Genomic DNA, 20698 nt, shown 5'->3' with positions numbered 1-20698 from the left:
ACTGAATTTATACGATAGAACGAAACCAAATTAGATTTTACTCTGATTACTCAAAAGTTAGAAAACCGGAAAAAAAAAAAAAAAAACTTAAAACCATAACCAGACCGAAGCGGCGAAACCCATTAATCAATCACCCAAGCGAAGGGTGGTAATAGTTCTGACCGGGTTGGGTTAGTACAATTCAAAAACGGCAGCGTTTTAATGGTATTCAGCGATTGATAGGAGTGGTCACTCGCATAATTTGATTTTGGATTTTACACAAACAACGCTATGAGCTTAGCTTCGGTTATCCACCACGGAGTTCTCGCTCCGGCGAAACCGGATCGAATCTTTGTTAGCGTTCCGGTGATTCCTCCGAACTTCCGAGCTCGTGGATGGACTGAGTCTCGTCTCTCTCTCGTTTCAGGTTCTCTCTTTTCTCTCTCATAATAACATTACATTTCAATGTATTTGAACGCACGGATTCGTCTATCTAATGTGCTTCTGGGCCACCATTGTTTCAGCTGCAAATCGTCGTCTTTCTCCTATTGCTTGCTCCCGAGGAACTGATCAGGAAGATGATGTTTCTTCTTCAGGTGAATATGCTTCTTCTCCAAGATTACATTGTTTTTTCCGATTCAGATTCGTTGATTTATTGCTATGATCTTAATTTTGCTAGCAAGGCACCTCTTAAAGAGAAAAGAGAGAGGCTTTGTGTTGTGTGACAATAATTTAATTGTGTGTTTGTGGCATGTTAGTACAGAGAAGGAGAGCAGAGATCTTCTACCACACAAAGATGACGATGCATGTCTGAGAGAGACTTTAAAAGACGAGACGTACAAAACTTCCTTCAAGACTGTTGCCTTGTGTGTTAGTATCTTCTTCCATCTGGCTATTTTTATTTTATTTTGAATGTAAAAACGATACGTAAATGTTATATTTATCTCTCTATAGGTAAGCGCTGCGGTGGCATTTGGAATCGGAATAGGTTTGAAGGATGGTGTTGGCAAGGCATCTGAGTTTTTTGCTGGGTGCGTAGGTGCTTTTAGATATGATATGTATTAAGCTCGTTTAGCTCTGAATGCGATTTATTTTTCCAACTTTTTTTCAGCTATTTATTGGAGCAAAGCTTGTCAGTGGACAACTTGTTTGTTTTTGTTCTCGTCTTCAAGTACTTCAAAGTGCCACTCATGTACCAGGTACCCAATTATCTCCACACAAGTTTAGTTCTTGGCCATCACATAGTAATCTGATTCTGTGTCCTTTCTATAGAATCGTGTGCTTACCTATGGTGTAGCTGGTGCAATTATCTTCCGTTTCACCCTCATATTAATAGGAACAGCTACTCTTCAGGTGAGTCATGTGCTCTTAAATCGAAATTTGTTTATTTAATTGTCTTTCTGCCTCATTTGATTCTAACTTCTCCCTACTATCTTTCAGAAATTTGAAGCAGTCAACCTACTGCTTGCAGCAGTTCTCTTATATTCGTCTTTCAAGGTGCGTATTACCTCGTGTTACCATTTATTCCTGTAATTACAACGGCATCTATTGGTATGGAACGTAAAGGCTGCTTGTCACTTAATTTTCCTGGGCCTAATATCTTTATACAGTTATTTTCAAGTGAAGAAGATGATACAGATCTATCAGACAACTTCATTGTGAAGACATGTCAGAGATTTATTCCTGTCACATGTAATGTACCCAGTCTTTTTCTAGCTGTTTATTTTTGTCACCTTCAAAAGTTCATTTGACTGGATTATGTGTAGTTATGCGTCTCAGTGCTAATGCTGTTTAGAATGTTTCCATAGCTAATATAATTTTCTTCTTTCTTATGTTTTCAACTGTGGGCAGCAACTTACGATGGGAATCGTTTTTTCACAAAGCATGACGGCATTTGGAAAGTAAGTTTATGACTAAATCTTCACTGATACTGGCACTATAAAGTATTCTTTTTTTTTTTTTTTTGATCAATGGCACTATAAAGTATTCTTGTATGCGGATTCCATGGTCAAAATATTTCATCATAGTATCTTTTCGACTGGGTTCTAATTGATCTCAAAAATATTTTTGGGCAGGCCACACCATTGCTTCTCACAGTAGCAGTGATAGAGCTCAGTGACATAGCATTTGCTGTAATCCTCCATCACCACTTTGTGAATCTTTTTTTTTTTTTGGCTCTTTAAGAAAATGAAGCAAAGCACTGATACTGGTATCTCATTCTCTTAGGTTGACTCAATACCAGCTGTTTTTGGTGTCACAAGGGATCCTTTTATTGTCTTGACCTCTAATCTTTTTGCAATCCTAGGTATTAGTTCGTTGTCAATACTTGATGTTATCAGTGTCGATGCTGCCTCTTAATATTCTTGGAAGTTTGAATTGAGTTCAAGGGTAAGTTTAATTTATTTTTGCCTGCAGGACTAAGGTCTCTCTATACCCTGATTTCTGAAGGAATGGACGAGCTGGAATACTTGCAGGTATCACTTTGTTTTTATACATAATACAGTTCCTTGATTGGGGTCATTAGCAGTAATGATTTCTATCTAATCTTGTCTTTTGCCTTAACCAGCCATCAATAGCAGTGGTTCTTGGCTTTATCGGATTTAAGATGATCCTCGATTTCTTTGGTATAAAGATTCATTCATCCACAATTTCTGCTTGAACAAAAAAAAAACTAAAAGCTGTCAACATATTGTTCCTCCTTGCAGGCTTCCATGTATCAACCGAGGCATCACTTGGTATCGTGGCGCTTTCTCTTAGCACCGGAGTACTGTTGAGCCTAACGAATAAATCCGGTGACAGCTAACTAAGAAGTAGTCAATCAAACATTTATAAGAGCAAAATCGCATTGTTCATTATACGATTTCACAGATGTGTTACTGTAGATATAAAAGAGAGAGAAGGGGGGCATGGGCTCTGCTAGATGTATTGTTCAAATGATTTTTATTTTTTTTGGGCCTGGTCGTTCAAAGCTGCAAAGAACAAGATCTTTAAACCCAACCTTAATCTATTTCTGTGTTCACTTCTCGCTGATTCTGTTCAGAGTTGTGTTATGAACCGTACTTTCTGTTTAGGTTGTTTTGTTGTGTGCGTAATGGTCTCAGCTTGATCATGATCCTCGTTAAGACCGTCATGTACAAGAAAAAATGATCTGAATCATGATGATGTGTATAAGATGCTTTTGTAATGTCAGCATCTCCTCTAGCTTTAATCATGAGACCAGTACATACATCTACTTTTTGTTTTCACCATCAGGTCTTGTAGAATCATAAAGATATAAAGTTTGCAACTTGCAATAATAGATAAACACAACACCAGTTCCATTACACAGACCCATCAAATCAAACACAAGGAGTAGTAGAATTTCACATTCACTTATTTAACGAGAGAGTTACCCATTGGTTAAAACGCTAAACAGGGACGTAGAATGCGATGTGCTTAGCACTTATGAAACTAAACATCGCGAAGGTGGGTGAAGTCCTCCAGCTTCTTGAGATTCTCCCAGGCCTTCTCCAGAACCTTGGCCTCGTACACCTTCTTGGTCTCGCCATCAGCCACCTCCACCGTCAGATGGTGCATCGTTCCTGCCACCACCTGCGTTTTCGCACCAATGAGCCTCCTGTACTCCAGATTCACGTTCTGCACATACATACATAAAGAGACGAAAATTTTGAAAAATATTCACATGTTTCTCTCAAGCGATTTCAGTTAGAGAAAAGATATTCGATCGATCGGATCAAACAGATCCTCCAAGGAAGAAGAGAGTAATAGAAACGTATACCTCCTTCTTGTTATGCTCATCGACGGCGAAACGAGCGAGGCTCTCGACTTGAAGATCGTTTGCATTTGCATCGACGTCGCGAACTCCTCCCAGAACTGTTCCTCCTTGTTGATCCGCCATTATCGCCTCTCCTTGATTGTATTTTGCTTCGTAGATAAGTCTCTCAACTCACCTCTTCCTCTTATATATATAAATCAGAGAATTTAGTAAAGCGCGTTTTTTTTTTTATCTTCAAGAATATTTTCTTTTCCATCGAATAATTAAATATTGTGACTCATTATAACACTACAGGTCGGCAAAAGAAAAAAGAAAAAACCACTACTGTAGAGCATTTTTTTTTTTTATACTTTTTCGCAATTCATGAAATTATTTTAAATTTTTTGTTATAATATATAAAAACAAAACTTATACAAAACCTCAATAATTCTTGAAAATCTTACATAAATCACACTAACAAAGACGTACGAGCAAACAACTTCTCATCATTTTGGTCCATAGATAGATATAGTCGGTTTGGCATTAAACCGGTGTTTTACAAGCATGCCTGCATGAGTCTGCAAAGGCTGATGATGACTTTATACATATTTTTTTTCTGATTACATGGATAAAAGAGGGGGACGGGAGGGGAGAAACTGCTTAAAGAGCTTTAGTTCCAAGGTGGAGAAGACGATCTATGCACAGAAGAGGAAGAACCATAGCTGAGGTCCAGATTATGAATCTGCTGCATAAGCTGTGAACGTCTTTCCTTGAAGAAATCCAGACGAGTTGTTAGCTCCATGAGAGCTGCAGATGCTGCAGGAGGAGGATGGTTATGCTCATGTCTTGCGTACTCCATCACCTACAAAGACCGTACCTAAATTAGTAGGATTCTGCAAGATTTTGAGTTTTTACAAGACGAAGAAAAGAGAAACACTACTAACAGGTGAAAACTCTTCCATTGGAATGCCTAAGGATGCTTCGTTTAGCCTCGGTGAGCCTGGTACTTGTCTGTTGTTTCCTCTTCCGTTTCTCCATTCTGCTCTTAAGCTGCTCTCATCCTATATGATTCCAATACAAGTTGAATGTTACTAACAAATAAATGAAAGAGGTGACAATGGTTTAGTGAGATCTGTACCGTTCTCTGGTTTCTTTCTTGATTAACGAAAGCAAGAATGGAATCAAAGTCCTGCTGAAAAGACTTCCTGCAACATTGTTAAAGTAAGAGTGTTGATATCTTTCTAGCGAGTTTAATTTTGACTAAAAAGATGGATTGTACTACTTGAATTAGAGGTAAACTCACAGTTGAGTATTGTGATTCTGGAGAAACTGATGATGGCTTTGAGCATCTGGGAGTGAGCTTAAGTGATGATGGCGCTGCTGACTAAGCTGATGATGTAACTCTGCTACTTTCTGCTTCAGTCTTGCCACATCAGCTTCTGCGAGAGCTATCTCCTCAAGCTCAGCCCTTGTCTTCGCATTTATTGGTGATGTTAGAACCAAGGAGAGCAAGATATATAACCGTAAACACAAGGAACAAAAGTGTATACTGACTTTAGAATCCGCAGCTTGTGAGCTAAAGTGTCCACAAGAACTGCTAAGACCAACTTCAAGAGCGGATCTGAGGTCTCTCTCAGCTTGCAGTTGCTCTTGTAATCTGCCCACCTGATATTCCATGACAAGCAAAATGGAGATTATGAATAAAAATTGGAGAATAGAAACACAAAAACTCAAGAGAAGGTTAGTACATCTTGTTCAAGTGCCAACCGACGTTCGTGCAAAGCCTGCTTCCTTCTCTCCAAGCTAGCTTGTAATACAGCATTTCCCTTAGCCTGCAGTATCCATTCAATCAATACAATAACACTTAAGTTATCAGCATATAGTACTTCTTCTACTGCCAGAACAATTACCTCCTTAGCGATTCGTTGCCTCAGCTCATCTTTCATGAGCTCCAGCCTCTGTATAAGAAGCCTACAAGCAGTGAAGCAGCATTCACATAAGCATAAGCAAACCTTAGGAGTGTTATTGAACCACAATATGCGCATTCAGGATTGAATATCTTACTCGTCATTTCCTGAACCATCAAATGATCCTTTAGCAGGAGTTTTTTGGCCCTGCACACAGTAAACAAAGAAAATAATTGGAAGCTGTAACAATAGAATCATCACTTTTCATGCCAGTAATGGAGAACTTACGCTGCCTCTTCCCCAGGGTGAAGAACGCTTAGAACTGACTGTTGATAAACCAGCAGTTTTGTTTACAGGTTTCTCAGCAGAAGTTGTGTATCTAGGAGCAGTGAGAGGGGTACCGGGACTCACTGATGGCATAGCCTCTCTCCCTGATTGATAACAGTTTTCAGTAGGTGATACGCTGGCGATTTCTATATCTTTAAAAGGCTCTTCAATTTGTCTTTTCACTCTAGTGGGAAACTCTGTACTACTCTCGACTGAACAATGGATGTCTTTAGGAGACTCAGCATCTGAATCTTCAACCCCATATTCCTGAGAGAAAGCACACTCAATGAAAGAATATTTAGTAGCTAATGGTTGAAGGAATGAATACAAATGGAAACGAATCCATACATGGAAGAACAAACCTTGTAGTCATACAGATCACTGCCAGCATAACCACTGCTTTCACTAGGTTTTCTGCTCAGCATTACATCATCATCATCATCTGTTTGGCCATCTTCTATATCCACATTGTGCAAGTCAGGACGTTTAACCTCTATGTCCTCTTCATCACTTGAGTTCTCAGGCCCACTCTCGCCAATACGAGAATCAGTAGAAGTGGAGCATCTTTGAATACCTTCATCCTGCAAACAAAATAGTTGAGCATATAGTATTGTGTGGCACCAGATATAAATTAAATGATCTTACATTGATCATATTCCCATAGTCTTCCAAAAGGGAAGTGACAATGGCTTGAGCATTGTTGGCAGCATTAGCGGCAGCAAGAAGCTGGGCAGAGTTGTCTTCCAGAGCGTCAAAGCCTTCGAGATCACACTCTCCAGCCAGTAGAGGACGCAGTAGCAATGGAGACATACAAGCAGCTACAGCAGATGAAGTCATCCGGTTCTCACGGGAATGAGAGGTGATAGTATTCATCATCTTCAGAATCCTACAGAACAAAAACAATGCTGAGAATAAAGCTATTTGAAGCAACCAAAATACTAAACTTCCAAACAGGTTTTCCATGAGAGCACCGCCTATTTCACCAAGACATGTGCAGCTGAGGATTAAAATCATTTCAAAGACTACAACTGAAAGCATACCGCAGTAGTAGTCGCCTGTTTGGTTCTGGAAATGTTTCAACTATCGCAGAGCGCAGTGATTTAATCCGAGTTTCTTTATGATCAATTTCTATAGAAAAGGTAAAAAAGAACGAGTTATATACACAAACATACCCGAAAGTAGAAGCATATATTCCATATACAAAACAGACTTACTATAGGCTTCTAGCAGAGCAGTGCAGCACGAAGCAGGAACTGGAGAAGAAGGCAACTGCCGCAGAACATGCTGTAGATACAAATAACATTACACAAGTATTTTAACACATTGAATTTAAACTGGAAGCATAGTTAACGAACTATATAATACCTTAACACAGTCTCCAACAACATGTGGATCCTCTTCAGGACTAAAATCTGTGTTCCCTAGATAAGTACATTTGGAAAATTAAGAGAAAGAAATTAGAAATGTATATACCCAAAAGAAAGGGTACATATGTACAATAACAATACCTTGTTCGTAGTCATAAACTCTGCGTTCTACCTCCTCAACATCTGCAGACTGCCTTAAGATTCCCTCTACTTTGGTTCCTGTGTGGAAAAAAAAGAAGAAAACATTTATAAGGATAATTAGAAGAAAAAAAACATTTATACAATAGACTATATAACTTACAATAGATTTAATTAAACTATGAGGCAAAAACTCACCATATGTCTCAAGAAACTGAAGTGCTTTCTCGAGAAACGATGGACTTCCATCGATTTCTTCTAGAGCGAGCAGAATTGGTCTTCCAACAACAGAAGACTTCAATGGGCGCTGATCTCTCCCTGCATGCCAGCGTGTGATCGTTATACGTAGGTAATATGTAGAGATGTCAAATGGGCGGGTTGGGCGGGTTTGGGTGTGTCCGAATGGGTTTCATTTTTTTGCTGGACATTTTTGGTCGAAGCCCAAATAGAACCATGTCCAAATGAGACCATAACCAAATAAGACCATGATTTGTTGGGCTATCCATGGACGGCCCATACGCCCATTTAATGTAAACAACATAATTTCAGTTTTAAAAATTTAAAGATTATTAAGTTTTCAATTTTAAAGATGTCACATACTTAAACTTTAAGTTTTAAACTTCATGTTTCAAAGTTATAAAAAATTCAAGATAAGTTTAAAAAATTCGTAATTTCGTCTGACTTGCGGAAACAGAAACAGTCGCCAGACTCGCCACCAACTTCGTTATGAACACAAATCACCGATCTATTTAACACATAAACCATAACACAATATTAGTAGATGATACGAATCAGTAGCTAATAGTGAAAACCCATAACACAAATCACGAAAAATCAAATCTTAAGAGATGATGAAATCAGAAGTTGGTGAAGAATCGAAAAAAAATTGAAGAAGAACGAAGACGAGGAAGAAGAATCGAACACGAAGAGGAAGAATCGAAGACGAGGACTCGAAGAGGAAAAATCGAAGACGATGATTCGAAGAGGAAGAATCAAACACGAAGAAAAAACACAAGAGTGAGACGGGAAGAAAAAAAAAGGTGATTTGTGTTTTCTCCCAATTTTTCAAACCCTAGACATTTAAGTTTATTGGGCCGCCCATTGTCCAAGTGGTTAAGCCCAATATTGTCCATGAATATAATTGGGTTCACCCATCTGGACAAATTTTAATTATGGTTTAATCTGGGTCTGTCCATTTTGGACCATATCGATTTGGACACGGGCCACCCATTTATAGCCCGCCCATTTGACATCTCTACTAATATCTTATCTAAATATGAAAGGAACCATGGAAGATGATCTGATCATAGTAAAAAAAAAGAGAACTAACATGAATTAAAGGACCCTTCAATTATATTGTTTGCTTCTGTTCGGAATATCCCATTTTGACCAATTACCAAAGCTGCGTTAGGAGCTTGTGCAAGGGCTTGCTCAAGAGCTGCCTTCCACTCATACAAGTCCTCTAACGACTCAGCCTATGTGAGCCAAACCATTAGCATTTCATTAGAAGCATAACAAAGGATTCACAGCTTCATTAAGGGGACAAAAAATGAAGTCAACTTCCTAAATTTATAAATCACCTTGAGGGTGAAGGCTCTTCCATCACGCCCATCTGGGAATAATACAGTCAACAACTTCTTATCCTCTCTCACCACGACACTGCAAACAAAAAATGTTAATACATGCTAGAAAACTTGGAGGTGTTCTAATAAACAACAATTTCAGGTCATACACACCTCCCGGAACTGTTCAAGTCAATGCCTCCAAGAGTCAAATTTACTTCACCCCCTTTTTGTGGTGATACACTCTGCAAAAACAGTTGAAACAATGAGCTAAGAGTAATTCATACTTCAAGAAAATTGCGTAAATTAAGATCCTCTTAAAAATTCCATGCACATTGTTATAACAGACTGATAAGAGGGGCGATATAACAAGTGATTAGTGAACACCAAATCTAGAAAGTAAAAGAACTTCTGCAATTGGAAGGACAATACTGACCGGATCATTTTTGAAGAACACCAGAGAGTTTCGAGTAAGGATAAACCAACGCTTCTTCCAGGAAGTCCAACCAAGTCCTGTCAGTCAGAATAAAACAGAAAAATAACTGTAAACAGCAAGATGGCGGTAACTAAGGAATCAAGACTGATACACAAACAATTTGCAGCGTAAATGACTTTGAAATTTTAGAAGGTTACCTTTTGATGAAATGAAGAGAGGACCGCTCTTGTAAACCTGTCAAAGAAAGAATTCATAGTGGAATACAAGAAAGGATTATCGTTGGTTTGGATTATTTCATAGATCAACTACTGGAAGCTACACATAAAAAGAACAAACACATATCTTCAATTTACCAACAAACAAGTGAGACTAATCTATGCTAGCTTATTAATACCAAGCTAGTAACAGGAGATCCACAGATGCAGCAGCCACAGCAAAAAAAAAAACAAACACTACAGCTAATGATGCATAGAGATATTTATTTAATCAATAATTATGCCGATATAATTGGGGATATGACACTTCTTATCTACTGGCTCCAGTCTTTTGAGAAAGAATCTTTCCAGAAAAAGTCTCATACTTTACTCGATGTGTCACATATGCCTTCAAACAAAAGTACTAATCTTTGTTTATCTCATCAGTCTTCCACAATCCCACGAATCAAACAAGATGATAAGAACCAAAGAGGAAGCCAAGTAGAGACTTTGTGATTACCGTATTCGAAGGACCAACTTGTGGCCGCTGCATAGCTGCTAAAGAAGCCGCCATTGTAGATAAGTACACTACTTAATCTTGAAAATGATAAAAAAAAAAAAGCGCAAAAGTCTGAATTGATTTCTATCTATAAACCCTCTCCAGAGACGAATCAAATGGTACACATTAGCCCGAGTCGATTGCCTTGTTTACTCCCATTTTCCCCTTTGTTTAGATCAGGACTAAAACGAAGAAGAAACTATTGGTTTTCTGACCTACTGCAGCTACTGAGTGAAGGGGAAGAGACAGAAGAGAAAAGGGTTAAGTTCAGACACAACACGGTCTAGTCTAATTCTATGCATCGGTCCAATCAAAAGTCGCCACGACAGAGACATCTCTTACCCTTTTGTCTTTTTCTTGTCATCGTTTCACATTATACATTTGACAAAATCACATTTCTAATTTCGTAAACTCCCAAAACAAACATTGGTGAAAAATCTAACATTTGATGTGTCAGATTTTCGGAAAAAAAAATCTCATTACACAAAATTTAAGTAAATAAGCACCAAACATTATTGTAAACCTCTGGATAACGGCCAATTAACACGTTAATAATACGAAATACTAGCAGATAAAGAGAGGAGCAATGGGGTCCATCGAAAATGGCTGTATATGCTTTGAACAGCTAATTTTTAATTTTAAAATATTTTTATAATCATTTTTTTAAGGGAGAATTTGTGAAATAACTAAAAAAAATCAAAATTTGATTTTTAGAAAGAGGGATGAGAGAGATAGAAAGGAAAAGGAAGAGAGAGAATAGGATTTTGGTTACTTGGCTAGTTTGAGTTTTTTGTTTGGTTATTGGATGCAATTTCCCCTTTTTTTTAATTTTAGAAAATAAATCTACAACCAAAAAGTTAGAAAAGAAATATGCTGGCTCTCAAAATTATTTTCCTATAACTGTATTTACAACTTTGACAATAAATCCACGATAAAAATAATTAGAACCAAGCCAGGAAAAATTATAGTTTATTTTTGATTAATCAACCTATAGTCTATTTTTAAAACAGAAAAAAAAACTAAAGTTACAACAACAACCAATCAATTCATCTTTGCGAAAGATATAACAAATTATTGATTGTAAATATCATAATTGTTACTAGATTAAGACTTGCGCCTTTCGCGGGATGAACATCGTATATTTAAATTATTTTACGTATAATATGTTCTTTTATATATTATAAAATAATATATATATTGGATAATGAAAAAGTCAATAACTATTACGTATATAATTAAATTAGTGTAAATACGTAAATAAATTTTATTAATCCAAACAATCAGTTTTTCTATTTTCTATTTTATCTAATTAAATTTACATAATATATACATAAATGAATAGTATATTTTTAATATTGATATATTGTTAAATGATGTGTTCTACTTATTTGTATCTTTTATAATAAAAAATTAAATCACTGATAACAAATTTCCATTGTGCAATTGTTTTGAAAGTTTTATTAATTTCTAATTTTTATAAACGTTCAATGCAAATTTTCAAAATTTTAATATTAAGTTGTCAGTATTTGTTCATAGATTTTATCAAAAAAAAAGTTGTTCAAACCAAATTTCAAATTAAAATATTTATGTATTTTCTGTCGTATATAATTTAATTAAAAGATATTAATATATATGAGACTTTCTACTTACATGATTTTGTAATAATTTGTATCTTGTTATATAAAAAAAAAATCATGGATCATAAAAATTTGAATGTGAGATTTTTTTAAAAAAAATCAAAAATATAACATATACGGAAAAAACTAATTTTTTATTATATGGTTAATGTGATTGTTTAATTTATTTTAGTAACTTAAAGTTAAACAAAAATAATAGAGAATACACCAATTTGTATCAAATCTTTATTATTCAAAATCATTAATTGTCATATATACTTTAGCTACATTAGGCAATTCCGTAATTTTTATTTAAGGAAAGAATTGAGAACATTAATAATTAATTTATGGTTAGTTTAATAAAAAAATTATTATATATTTAGATGAACCAACCTATTTCTCTAAAGATTTTAAGAATCATTGTGGTGATGACACGTGGACTACCTCAAATGTTGTAATGCTAGGGGATTAATGATACCACATTGTGTTGTTTTAATATAATTTTGAAGTCAGGGCCGTCTGGCTAAATACAAACTATGAGCCTCATACATTTTCAAGATACATTTTCAAGAGCATGAAAAGTTTACGCAGATGACGCTCATAGTGATTAGCTAATTTGGATTTTGTTAAATTTTTAACTAGTATGAACATTGCTTTTGGTAATTTGACAGATATGTATGTTTTTTTTCTTAGTAATGTTTAAGGAATTGGGTTTTTTATTTATTTGGTTTTTTTTGTTTAGCTAAAGTAGAGACATAACAACATGGAGAGAGCAAGCAAACAAGAGGAAATGTGATTGTTGGAGGACAAAGTGACCAATGCGTAAAGAACAATCAAATACATCAAAGATAAAAATCCTGAATGACTCCAATAAAAAGATGGATGTTAAGTTGGAAAGGTAGCAGAGAGAGAGAGAAAGAGACATAGCAAGCAAACAAGAGGAAATGTGATTGTTGGAGGACAAAGTCACAAAGTGACCAATACATAAAGAACAATCAAATACATCAAAGGTAAAAATCCTGAATGACTCCCATAGAAAGATGGATGTTAAGTTGGAAAGATAGCAGAGAGAGAGAAAGAGACATTGGAGCCATAAGAAGTGAATCTCATAAAACTATTAGATGGTATGAATTATTAAGAAATGTAGCTAGTATACAACTAATGATATGTTCAAAAAAAAAAAATACAACTAATGATATGTTTATCGTACGGACAACATTAAATATCATCACAGATTCATGTTTCTAAGTATACGCAACATTATATAACACACGTTCATACATACAGTTTCAATCTGTTACAAATATAGACGATAGGACCGGGCAAAAAATCTGAATCCGAAGAACCGAACCGAACCTGATCCGAAAAAGTAGTACCGAACCCAAACCGAAATTGATTAAACATCTGAACAAGTTCAAAATTTTGGTATCTAAAGAACCAGAACTAAACCCGAACCGAAGTATTTTGGGTACCCGAATGTATCCGAAATAGATTTTTATACCTCCCTATATAAATATATTTTAGATTTAATATAAGATATTTTAAAACTTTCCAAAATATTTGAAAATATATACAAATAGTCAAAAGTAAATGTCTAAAATAGCTAAAATATACTCAAAACACCAAAAATACTTAAAATATTTATCGATTATCTATCTAAATATTCAAACCAAATCAAATTATATGTTAAGTTCAGGTATTTTGACATATGTTATTTAAATTTGTATGTAATATATTATTTTGTTTATAGATTTTTAGAAATGTAAAGTATATAATAAATTTTAAATTTTAGAAATAATTTTAATGGGTTATCCGAATCCGAACCGAACCCGTAAAGATCCGAATCGAAACTTAGAAATATCCGAATGAGCCTGAAATCTTTGACCCCGAAAACCCGAAACCCGAAACCCGAATAAACCCAATCCGAACCGAATGGATACCCGAACGCGCACCCCTACGTTACACATACAAGGCCAGATCTAGATACAGCCCTATGAAACATTGAATTGGACCCCTAAATTTTGTAGAGATTATATACATAGGTATAGATCCCAAAATTCTGAAGAAGAAAAAATTGTTACTAAAATTTTCGTTTCAGTCCCACAAGGAGAGTATGCTCAAAATGTTGCTAGATGGGTCTCATGAATCTATTCATATACGCGTACACACACTGACACACACACAGGCGATGAGATACTTGCCGAGCTTTTGCCATTGATGGTGTTGAAGCAGATATTGCGTAAACCTGCAAAATTCCTGTTGTTCAAATAAACGATTAATATTAGCTCTAATATCCAATACAAAACAGCATTTTACATAGAAGCTGGTACCCACTTGACGTTGGTTTTGACCAAGATCATTGAATGACAACAAACTAAATTAATGCAAAGGAAAAAGAAAACACAGAAACAGAAGTCTTAACAGAGAAGGGGCAAACTCACGTCACAGACATTGTGTCAAATCTCCACCGGCCTTACGTAACAGCAGATCTGTCAATTAGCTGTAAGGGTGTTAGAATTCAGGTTGAACTATAAATAAGTTAATTTGGTACACAATAAAGGAATATCCAAATGATGCAGAGTCTATGAAAGATATACCATGACATGACTCTGCAAAGGACGGAACTCGCATTTTTTAACTTTGATTCTGCAACCAAAATCCCCCCCGTCTACATCTGAGAACTCAATTGAGAACGCCCTTGGATCTCGAGATGGTTCAGCCATTTCAACTAGCTTGACTATATATTAACAACAAAGAGAAGAGTCATGAACTAGAGAAACAGATATCCTCACAATTTGATCCTCACTGAATACTAATCCAGATAATATGAAATTAAATAGAACGGACAAAGTTATAAAAAATGCGACCTGCAAGTGGTGCAGTCCCAAGATGCACATTCAAAATTTGAAGGCCTATAGGCAGGCCTGCGTTTTCACATTTTATAGTGATATAAACATATCCACCCTATAATGGAAACAAAATATTTTTTCGTGAGATTGAACAATCGACAACCTTTGGAACTACAGATGCACAATGCATGGAATAGTATCCGCAATGCTGAGATAGAACACAAGCTATGACTGCGCAGAATTTACCTGATGGACAACATTTACGTTTAAATCACCAAGAACATTCATGATGCCTAATGAGACTGCGTCATATAGGTCCAAACTTCGCAACACCTGAAACCAGACACGTCTCGAGTTAAAACAATATGATGGACATGCTACCCGATTAACCCTCACCCTGCAGCTGACTTTTACGTACCAGATAAAAACAGCATATATCGAAGTCAAAAGAAACAGCTCATAAGCGAAAATTATGTGAATAAAGCTACAGACAGAGACACATCATATACCAGGTTGGAACTTAGAACATGATAAAATTTAATGAAATTTCAATAACCGAAGGCGTGTATTACTATCAAATGTATGAACAGTTCACAAACCTTGTCAAGAAACCCTGCAAACCTGGTGGTCAATCCTTTGGTTATGTCCTGTCTGCTTAAGATTTTCGTCTGAGACCTTGTCTGCAAGTTAGCAAATATCAGAACCAGGTAAATACTCAACTATTTAATGTAAAACTTAAGGAAAAAGAAAAGCAAGAAAAACATAAATTGAACGCTGATTATATATACGTATCGTCGGCATACCATATCACTAGTATAGAGTGGTTGGATTGCACACTTCTTCACCGTGCAAGAATTGATAGTATTCCCATCCTCATCAACGATGTAACATTGAAAAGTGGCTTTGACAAGATCTTCAGAATATCCAACAAACTGTTCGATTCCATTGGCCGCACCAAATAGAATAGATGAATCAAAACCCAAGAACAAATGATCCCCTTCAATAGACGAAGGCTTTCCCTTTTTCCCATCCCATCCCCTCAAATACCCTTCTCCCTCACGAATGCCAAAAGATTTGGAATGGAAATGACATTCATATTTGATGCTGAAACCCTTGTCATCATTGTAGCCGTCAAATGCAACGAGAACAGATATAGCAAAACCTGCCAAAGTAGAAATCTCATCTGAACGTTCGGGACGCTGAACCATAACCGCAATAAATGACCCATTTCTTTGGTGGCAAAACCATTCAGGAATGTCAGCACTTGGAAAGCAGAAATTGGTTGAAGGCTTTCCTTGGTAATACAAATATAGATGCGCGATCAAGGAGAAGAAGTGCAGCATATCCTGAATACTTAGCCTATAGCGTTCATGAAAATCATGGAGTATGCGACTAAGTAGCCTAGATGGATGCTCCTTTGATATCAGTTCATTACTGAAAAAAGCTGCATGTAATCCTATCAGTGCTTCGTGGAGGCTTCCATATCCGTACATGCTAGAGAGTAAATACCGCAGTTGTTGTGGTTTCATCCAACTGTTGAGAGAAAGGTCGCCACCTCTAAAGTTTAAGGTAACACCCAAATGGGATGCCAGGACATAGATTCTGCGTCTTGCAAATGCCTGGATATTTTCTATCGCATAATGGCTTAGTGATGTACAACCAGCAAACACAAAGGTTTCAACATCGTTTAAAGGATAAAGCTGAAGCTCAGAAGAGTTACCGAGTACAACCATTTCCAGCGATCTGCAGTTTAGAACATTAAGCCTTGTCAGACCAGCTGGGACTCCTGATAGAGATTGAAGCTCCTGGCAATGGCTTAAATCGAGACTTTGGAGCTCTTGAAGATCCTTGATGCTTGGAGGTATTGCGCTGAAACAATTCTGGCTTAGATCTAGCTCCGTCAGGGTAGAAATAAGTGTTAGAGCCTCGGGAAACTCCGTGATTCCACAGTCGCTTAAATCTAGAGTTTTCAGTGAGATTAAGCCAGGCCCGAAACAATTAGCAATTTCTTTTTTGCATCCTCTTGCTCTGGCATTAACCAAAGATCCATGATTTCCAATGCTTCTTGGCAAGTTATCCAAATTTGAGCAGCCAGAGATATTAAGGTCCTTCAGGAACTTTAATTTGGATAATTTGTCCGGAAGACGGCGGAAATTTTTGCAATACTCAAGATCTAGAGACAAAAGGCCAGTGAAGTTCTCAATTGAAGAAGGTAACTCCGTAATGGCCGTTCCGTTCAAAGAAAGATACTCTAGGCTGGGCATTATCTCTGTGATTTCAGGAAAGCTTGTGAAGTTTGGACATCCAGAAATATTAAGTTCCACAAGAGACGGTAACTCCCATATACTGATCGGAAGACCCTTCAACCTAGGACAATTCTTTATCTCCAGTACCTTTAGTCTTCTCATGTACTTGATATCGGACGGGATCTCTTCTATGGCAGTCCCATTGAGAATAAGTACTTCCACATTGTTAGAAATATCTGGAAAGCTTGTAACACTAGAACAACCTGATAGATCCAGAAATTCTAGCTTCTCCAATTTGTGACCGATTTGTGCAACATTCTTGAGCATCTTGCACCCTCTCATATCTAAGTAAACAAGCTGATGGAAGTTTTCAATTGATGGTGGAATTTCCTCTATTCCAGTATCAGCCAGTGACAACGTTTTGATATTCCATGAAATCTCTGGAAAAACTGTTATCTTTGAGCATCCAGAAAGATCCAAGTGCTCAAGAGATTTCAACTTCTTTTTTGGAGTTGGAATGGTCACTAAATCTCCACATCCTCTGGCAACAATACGTTCAAGCCTGGGAGCATTTGACACGTCTGGAAACTCCTTCAGGAACGGGGAGTTGCTGACATCAATCACTTTTAAACAAGGTAGATGCTGCAAACAAGGAGTCAGAATTAGTAGATGGCTAAGTTTTTTGATGCAACTCAGTTACAGAAACCAAATTGCATAGTATACAAATTACCTGTACCCCTTCCCACAAACGCTCAAGTTTGCTTTTGGGCATTATAAGTTCAACCAGGTGATTTGGTTTAAAGCTTGATGGAAGATTTTCTAAAGGATAGTACTCCCATTGAAGTAGACGCAGTTTATGAGGGAAATCGTCAAGGCCTTCCGGAAGATAGATTTTGCAATTTTCTTCATTAAACCGAGTGTGAGAATTGATTTTCAGAGACCTCAGATTAGGCATCCCTGCAAAAGCATGACGGCCGATCTGCATCTCTTCTATTTCAGAAATGTCCCAGCATATGCCTTCAGTTGATATAGTTCCCTGATGATATTAGAGAAGTTAAAATGCATGCAATGCTCATAAATTTCTTTTGTATATTTTTTAAACTCCTTAGATATAACCAGATTCATATGCAGGAGAAACATCTTAGTTATAGCAATTACCGTATTTTCTGTTAAGACTTCGTGGCCATCCTCAGAGCTCCACAGCCTGCTACGTTTACCGGGATCCAGAGGTGACTCCTGCCGTACAATTTCTCTACCCATTTCTTGAAACAGTTCATGCATATGCAGCCTATCATCAGATAAGGTAATCATACACTTATCAAGAAGTGCGCGTATCCCAATATCCACAGATATACCACAAGCATCCCAATGAGCAGTTACGCGACTTCTTTGTTCCCCATTGAAGAAACAAGCGATATCGAGAAACATCGTTTTCTCTTCATCATTGAGTCCGTCATAACCTATACGCAGTACTCTCGAGATTTCTTTCTCAGGAGAACTTTCGAGTCTTCTTAACGCGCTTTCCCACTCTAGCACAGTTTTTTTACAAAGAAAGGAACCCAGAACTTCTAAAGCCAAAGGGAGCCCCTTTGCATAAGCAGCTGCCCTCATCGACAATTGCGAATATTCGTCAGGAGGATAGCTCTGTTTGAAGGCGCAACGTGAAAACAGTTCAAGCGAGTCACTGCCAGATAGTCCTTTCACCGAATAAACTTTGCTAGCATTCTTGATTACATTCATGTCTCTTGTTGTAATAAGAACTCTACTTCCCGGACCATAGTAAGTCGCTTGTTTGATTAAAAAGTCCAGCTGAGTTATGCTGCTAACATCGTCGAGAACAACAAGAACTCTTTTCCGGCGTAGACGATTCCTTATATTGCTGGATCCAATGTCAGGTGTAGCAATGTTTATATCCGTCTGGCCAAGGATTTGACGTAGTAGTTCGTTTCTTAAGCCAAGAAGCCCATGCTTTTCAGATTCTTCTCTGACATTTGCAAGGAAGCAATAGCTATCAAACTTTTGATGTTGACGATTAAAAACAGCACCAGCAATGGCGGTCTTTCCACTACCCCCAAGTCCATGTATTCCTATAGTCTGCACTTCATCTGATCCATTTTCCAACAACTCTTCCACTTCTTTTACCTGAGGATAAGCTCCAACCAAGCCCTCCTCTTCACGCAAGCAATTGCTTTCAAGGTTCTCCAAAATGCGTGCAACAATTTTGTCCACAAGTTTAGAAGCAGGCCTAGAAACGCAAAAACATCAAACAAATGAATACTGTTTATTTCAGTGTACAAGCTTACCAAGTCAAACAAAGAACGTCCACAGAGAGAAAGGCCAAGTTTTCTAAGGTTTGGGGACAAACTAGAGATACAATTCGAGTGAATTTATGGAACCACACAGATACAACTAAGCAGAATTGAATGAAACTTGAAAAAGAGACTCAGAAAAAACCTGAACCTGATGATTTCTGAATAAATAACTCGCTACTAAACTAACTCATAGGAACAGCAGAGCAAAGCAGTTAAGGCAATTAACAACGAACATGACAAAATCTGAAATTTTGAGCCAATCATGTCATTTTGGATCCAAACCTACCTCACAGCAGTAGAATCAAATCCAGAGAGATCGGCTGCCTCAGTCATGGCTTTCCTCCACCGCTTTACGTCCTCAGCTAAAGGTGATCCCTCGGGAGCCTTATCATGCCTAGCAAAGGCCACATCGTAGCATCCCGTCTGCCACCTAACTTCCATGGGTTCTACTCCGAGGAAGACTGGCAAAACTAGCTGGCCCCTGCTCCTCCTACACTCCATTATCTTTGCAAGCTCTCTCAAACACCACTTGGACGAGGCGTATTCCTTGGTAAAAACCACCACCGAGATCCTCGATCGCTCAATCGCATCGGTTAACGCCGTCTTGATCTCTTCGCCTGCGTAGAGCTTTTCACTGTCTATAAAAGTTTCAGTGCCTTCTCGGCACAGATCGTCGTAGAGGTGGCTCACGAAACCGTCACGAGAATCTGGTCCTCGGAAACTGATAAACACATCGTATTTCAACTGAGAATCAGCAACGGCGGCAGGAGAAGAGGGGGAGGATAATCGATAATTAGCATCGAGGTTATCAACAACAGATGTAACACCGCCCGGCTCGGAACCGGAGGGAGTTGATGATCGACGGTAACCAGCGACGGAACAATCAGCAACGGCGGCGGGAGAAGAGGAGGAAACCGATGATCGATAATCAACATCGACGACGCCGCGATCAACAACGCAAGCAATATCTTCCGACTCGGAACCGGAGGGAGAGGATAATCGACGGTAACCAGCTGCGCCATCTGCTGTAGAAGAACAAGCATCGAAGGAGGAGCATTTGATACGACGAGGAAACCTGATAAAGGAAGGAGATCCTCCGTTCAACTTCAATTCCCGCTTCCGCGCCAAGAGCGAAGACGGACGTTGCGGTTTCGTGGCGGAACGCGGCGGCCGGCGAAACGGATGACCTCTCGATGGGAAGTTCCTCCCGCCGCTGCTCATCGCGTCGATGAGAACACACTGAAGGCAGAAGCCAAATCAACGGAACTTTGGACACTCGCTCTTGTTGACGTGTGGCTCTTTTCTTTCCCTATTTTACTTTTTAGTATTCAAATTGATATTCAGAAGCTTTTCTCTTCTCCTTCATTTGCCACCGTGTCCTTTGTCTCTTTTTCTTTTATTCGATCATTAATTACCAAAATTCATAATTCTATTTCTAATTAAACTTAGAAA

At 37.7% G+C, this 20698-nt stretch overlaps 4 protein-coding genes across 6 annotated transcripts; 1 reads left to right on the top strand and 3 right to left on the bottom strand.

The window, feature by feature from the left end:
• The first annotated feature begins 214 nt into the window (after positions 1-214).
• LOC106318069 (uncharacterized membrane protein STKORF319) lies at positions 215-3004 on the top strand. The gene is made up of 14 exons (XM_013755918.1): positions 215-406; positions 504-575; positions 743-849; positions 934-1010; positions 1091-1178; positions 1252-1332; positions 1420-1476; positions 1590-1671; positions 1831-1880; positions 2055-2111; positions 2206-2284; positions 2395-2453; positions 2546-2603; positions 2685-3004. The coding sequence occupies exons 1-14, from the start codon at positions 271-273 to the stop codon at positions 2780-2782; spliced, it is 1101 nt and encodes a 366-aa protein (XP_013611372.1). The 5' UTR covers positions 215-270; the 3' UTR covers positions 2783-3004.
• Positions 3005-3245: 241 nt separating this feature from the next.
• Positions 3246-4012, bottom strand: LOC106318070 (cysteine proteinase inhibitor 1). The gene is made up of 2 exons (XM_013755919.1): positions 3758-4012; positions 3246-3615 (listed from the first exon to the last, which is right to left on the bottom strand). The coding sequence occupies exons 1-2, from the start codon at positions 3875-3877 to the stop codon at positions 3430-3432; spliced, it is 306 nt and encodes a 101-aa protein (XP_013611373.1). The 5' UTR covers positions 3878-4012; the 3' UTR covers positions 3246-3429.
• A 146-nt stretch (positions 4013-4158) lies between these two features.
• Positions 4159-10474, bottom strand: LOC106318068 (rho GTPase-activating protein 6). The gene is made up of 22 exons (XM_013755917.1): positions 10185-10474; positions 9668-9704; positions 9471-9547; positions 9209-9279; positions 9053-9131; positions 8803-8947; positions 7671-7790; positions 7476-7553; positions 7333-7388; positions 7182-7251; positions 7008-7095; positions 6613-6853; positions 6330-6548; positions 5929-6234; positions 5798-5847; positions 5644-5704; positions 5482-5565; positions 5288-5398; positions 5037-5206; positions 4872-4938; positions 4678-4794; positions 4159-4595 (listed from the first exon to the last, which is right to left on the bottom strand). The coding sequence occupies exons 1-22, from the start codon at positions 10236-10238 to the stop codon at positions 4404-4406; spliced, it is 2493 nt and encodes an 830-aa protein (XP_013611371.1). The 5' UTR covers positions 10239-10474; the 3' UTR covers positions 4159-4403.
• Positions 10475-13835: 3361 nt separating this feature from the next.
• Positions 13836-20584, bottom strand: LOC106317956 (disease resistance protein RPP5-like). Of its 3 annotated transcripts, none has more exons than XR_001265248.1 (10): positions 19533-20584; positions 18093-19179; positions 17665-17970; positions 15492-17576; positions 15288-15368; positions 14935-15021; positions 14707-14803; positions 14437-14576; positions 14262-14339; positions 13836-14095 (listed from the first exon to the last, which is right to left on the bottom strand). XR_001265248.1 is itself a non-coding variant. In XM_013755779.1 (10 exons), exons 1-9 carry the CDS (start codon positions 20465-20467, stop codon positions 14313-14315), a joined length of 4845 nt encoding a protein of 1614 aa, XP_013611233.1. In that variant the 5' UTR covers positions 20468-20584; the 3' UTR covers positions 13836-14095; positions 14281-14312. The 3 variants fall into 3 exon arrangements, 1 of the variants encoding a protein (XP_013611233.1); XR_001265249.1 differs by having other exon boundaries at positions 13836-14084; XM_013755779.1 differs by having other exon boundaries at positions 14281-14339.
• Positions 20585-20698: the final 114 nt, after the last annotated feature.

The sequence above is a fragment of the Brassica oleracea genome, chromosome C9, assembly GCF_000695525.1.
Source record: "Brassica oleracea var. oleracea cultivar TO1000 chromosome C9, BOL, whole genome shotgun sequence".
Classification (NCBI taxonomy): domain Eukaryota; kingdom Viridiplantae; phylum Streptophyta; class Magnoliopsida; order Brassicales; family Brassicaceae; genus Brassica; species Brassica oleracea.
Note: the sequence above shows the minus strand (reverse complement) of the source record. Positions and strands in the feature narration are given on the sequence as shown.

Excerpts from the sequence above, each read along its gene's own strand:
- LOC106318069 (XM_013755918.1), top strand. The coding sequence starts at position 271 with ATGAGCTTAGCTTCGGTTATCCACCACGGAGTTCTCGCTCCGGCGAAA. Across the intron at positions 1,333-1,419 it reads TAGGAACAGCTACTCTTCAG|AAATTTGAAGCAGTCAACCT; the intron begins GTGAGTCATGTG and ends ACTATCTTTCAG. Across the intron at positions 2,604-2,684 it reads GATGATCCTCGATTTCTTTG|GCTTCCATGTATCAACCGAG; the intron begins GTATAAAGATTC and ends TCCTCCTTGCAG.
- LOC106318070 (XM_013755919.1), bottom strand. The coding sequence starts at position 3,877 with ATGGCGGATCAACAAGGAGGAACAGTTCTGGGAGGAGTTCGCGACGTC. Across the intron at positions 3,616-3,757 it reads ATGAGCATAACAAGAAGGAG|AACGTGAATCTGGAGTACAG; the intron begins GTATACGTTTCT and ends ATGTATGTGCAG.
- LOC106318068 (XM_013755917.1), bottom strand. The coding sequence starts at position 10,238 with ATGGCGGCTTCTTTAGCAGCTATGCAGCGGCCACAAGTTGGTCCTTCG. Across the intron at positions 7,791-8,802 it reads TGAAGGGTCCTTTAATTCAT|GGAGAGATCAGCGCCCATTG; the intron begins GTTAGTTCTCTT and ends GCTGGCATGCAG. Across the intron at positions 4,795-4,871 it reads AAGAAAGAAACCAGAGAACG|GATGAGAGCAGCTTAAGAGC; the intron begins GTACAGATCTCA and ends GGAATCATATAG.
- LOC106317956 (XM_013755779.1), bottom strand. The coding sequence starts at position 20,467 with ATGAGCAGCGGCGGGAGGAACTTCCCATCGAGAGGTCATCCGTTTCGC. Across the intron at positions 15,369-15,491 it reads CACTCTATACTAGTGATATG|ACAAGGTCTCAGACGAAAAT; the intron begins GTATGCCGACGA and ends GCTAACTTGCAG. Across the intron at positions 14,340-14,436 it reads CTTTGCAGAGTCATGTCATG|CTAATTGACAGATCTGCTGT; the intron begins GTATATCTTTCA and ends ACACCCTTACAG.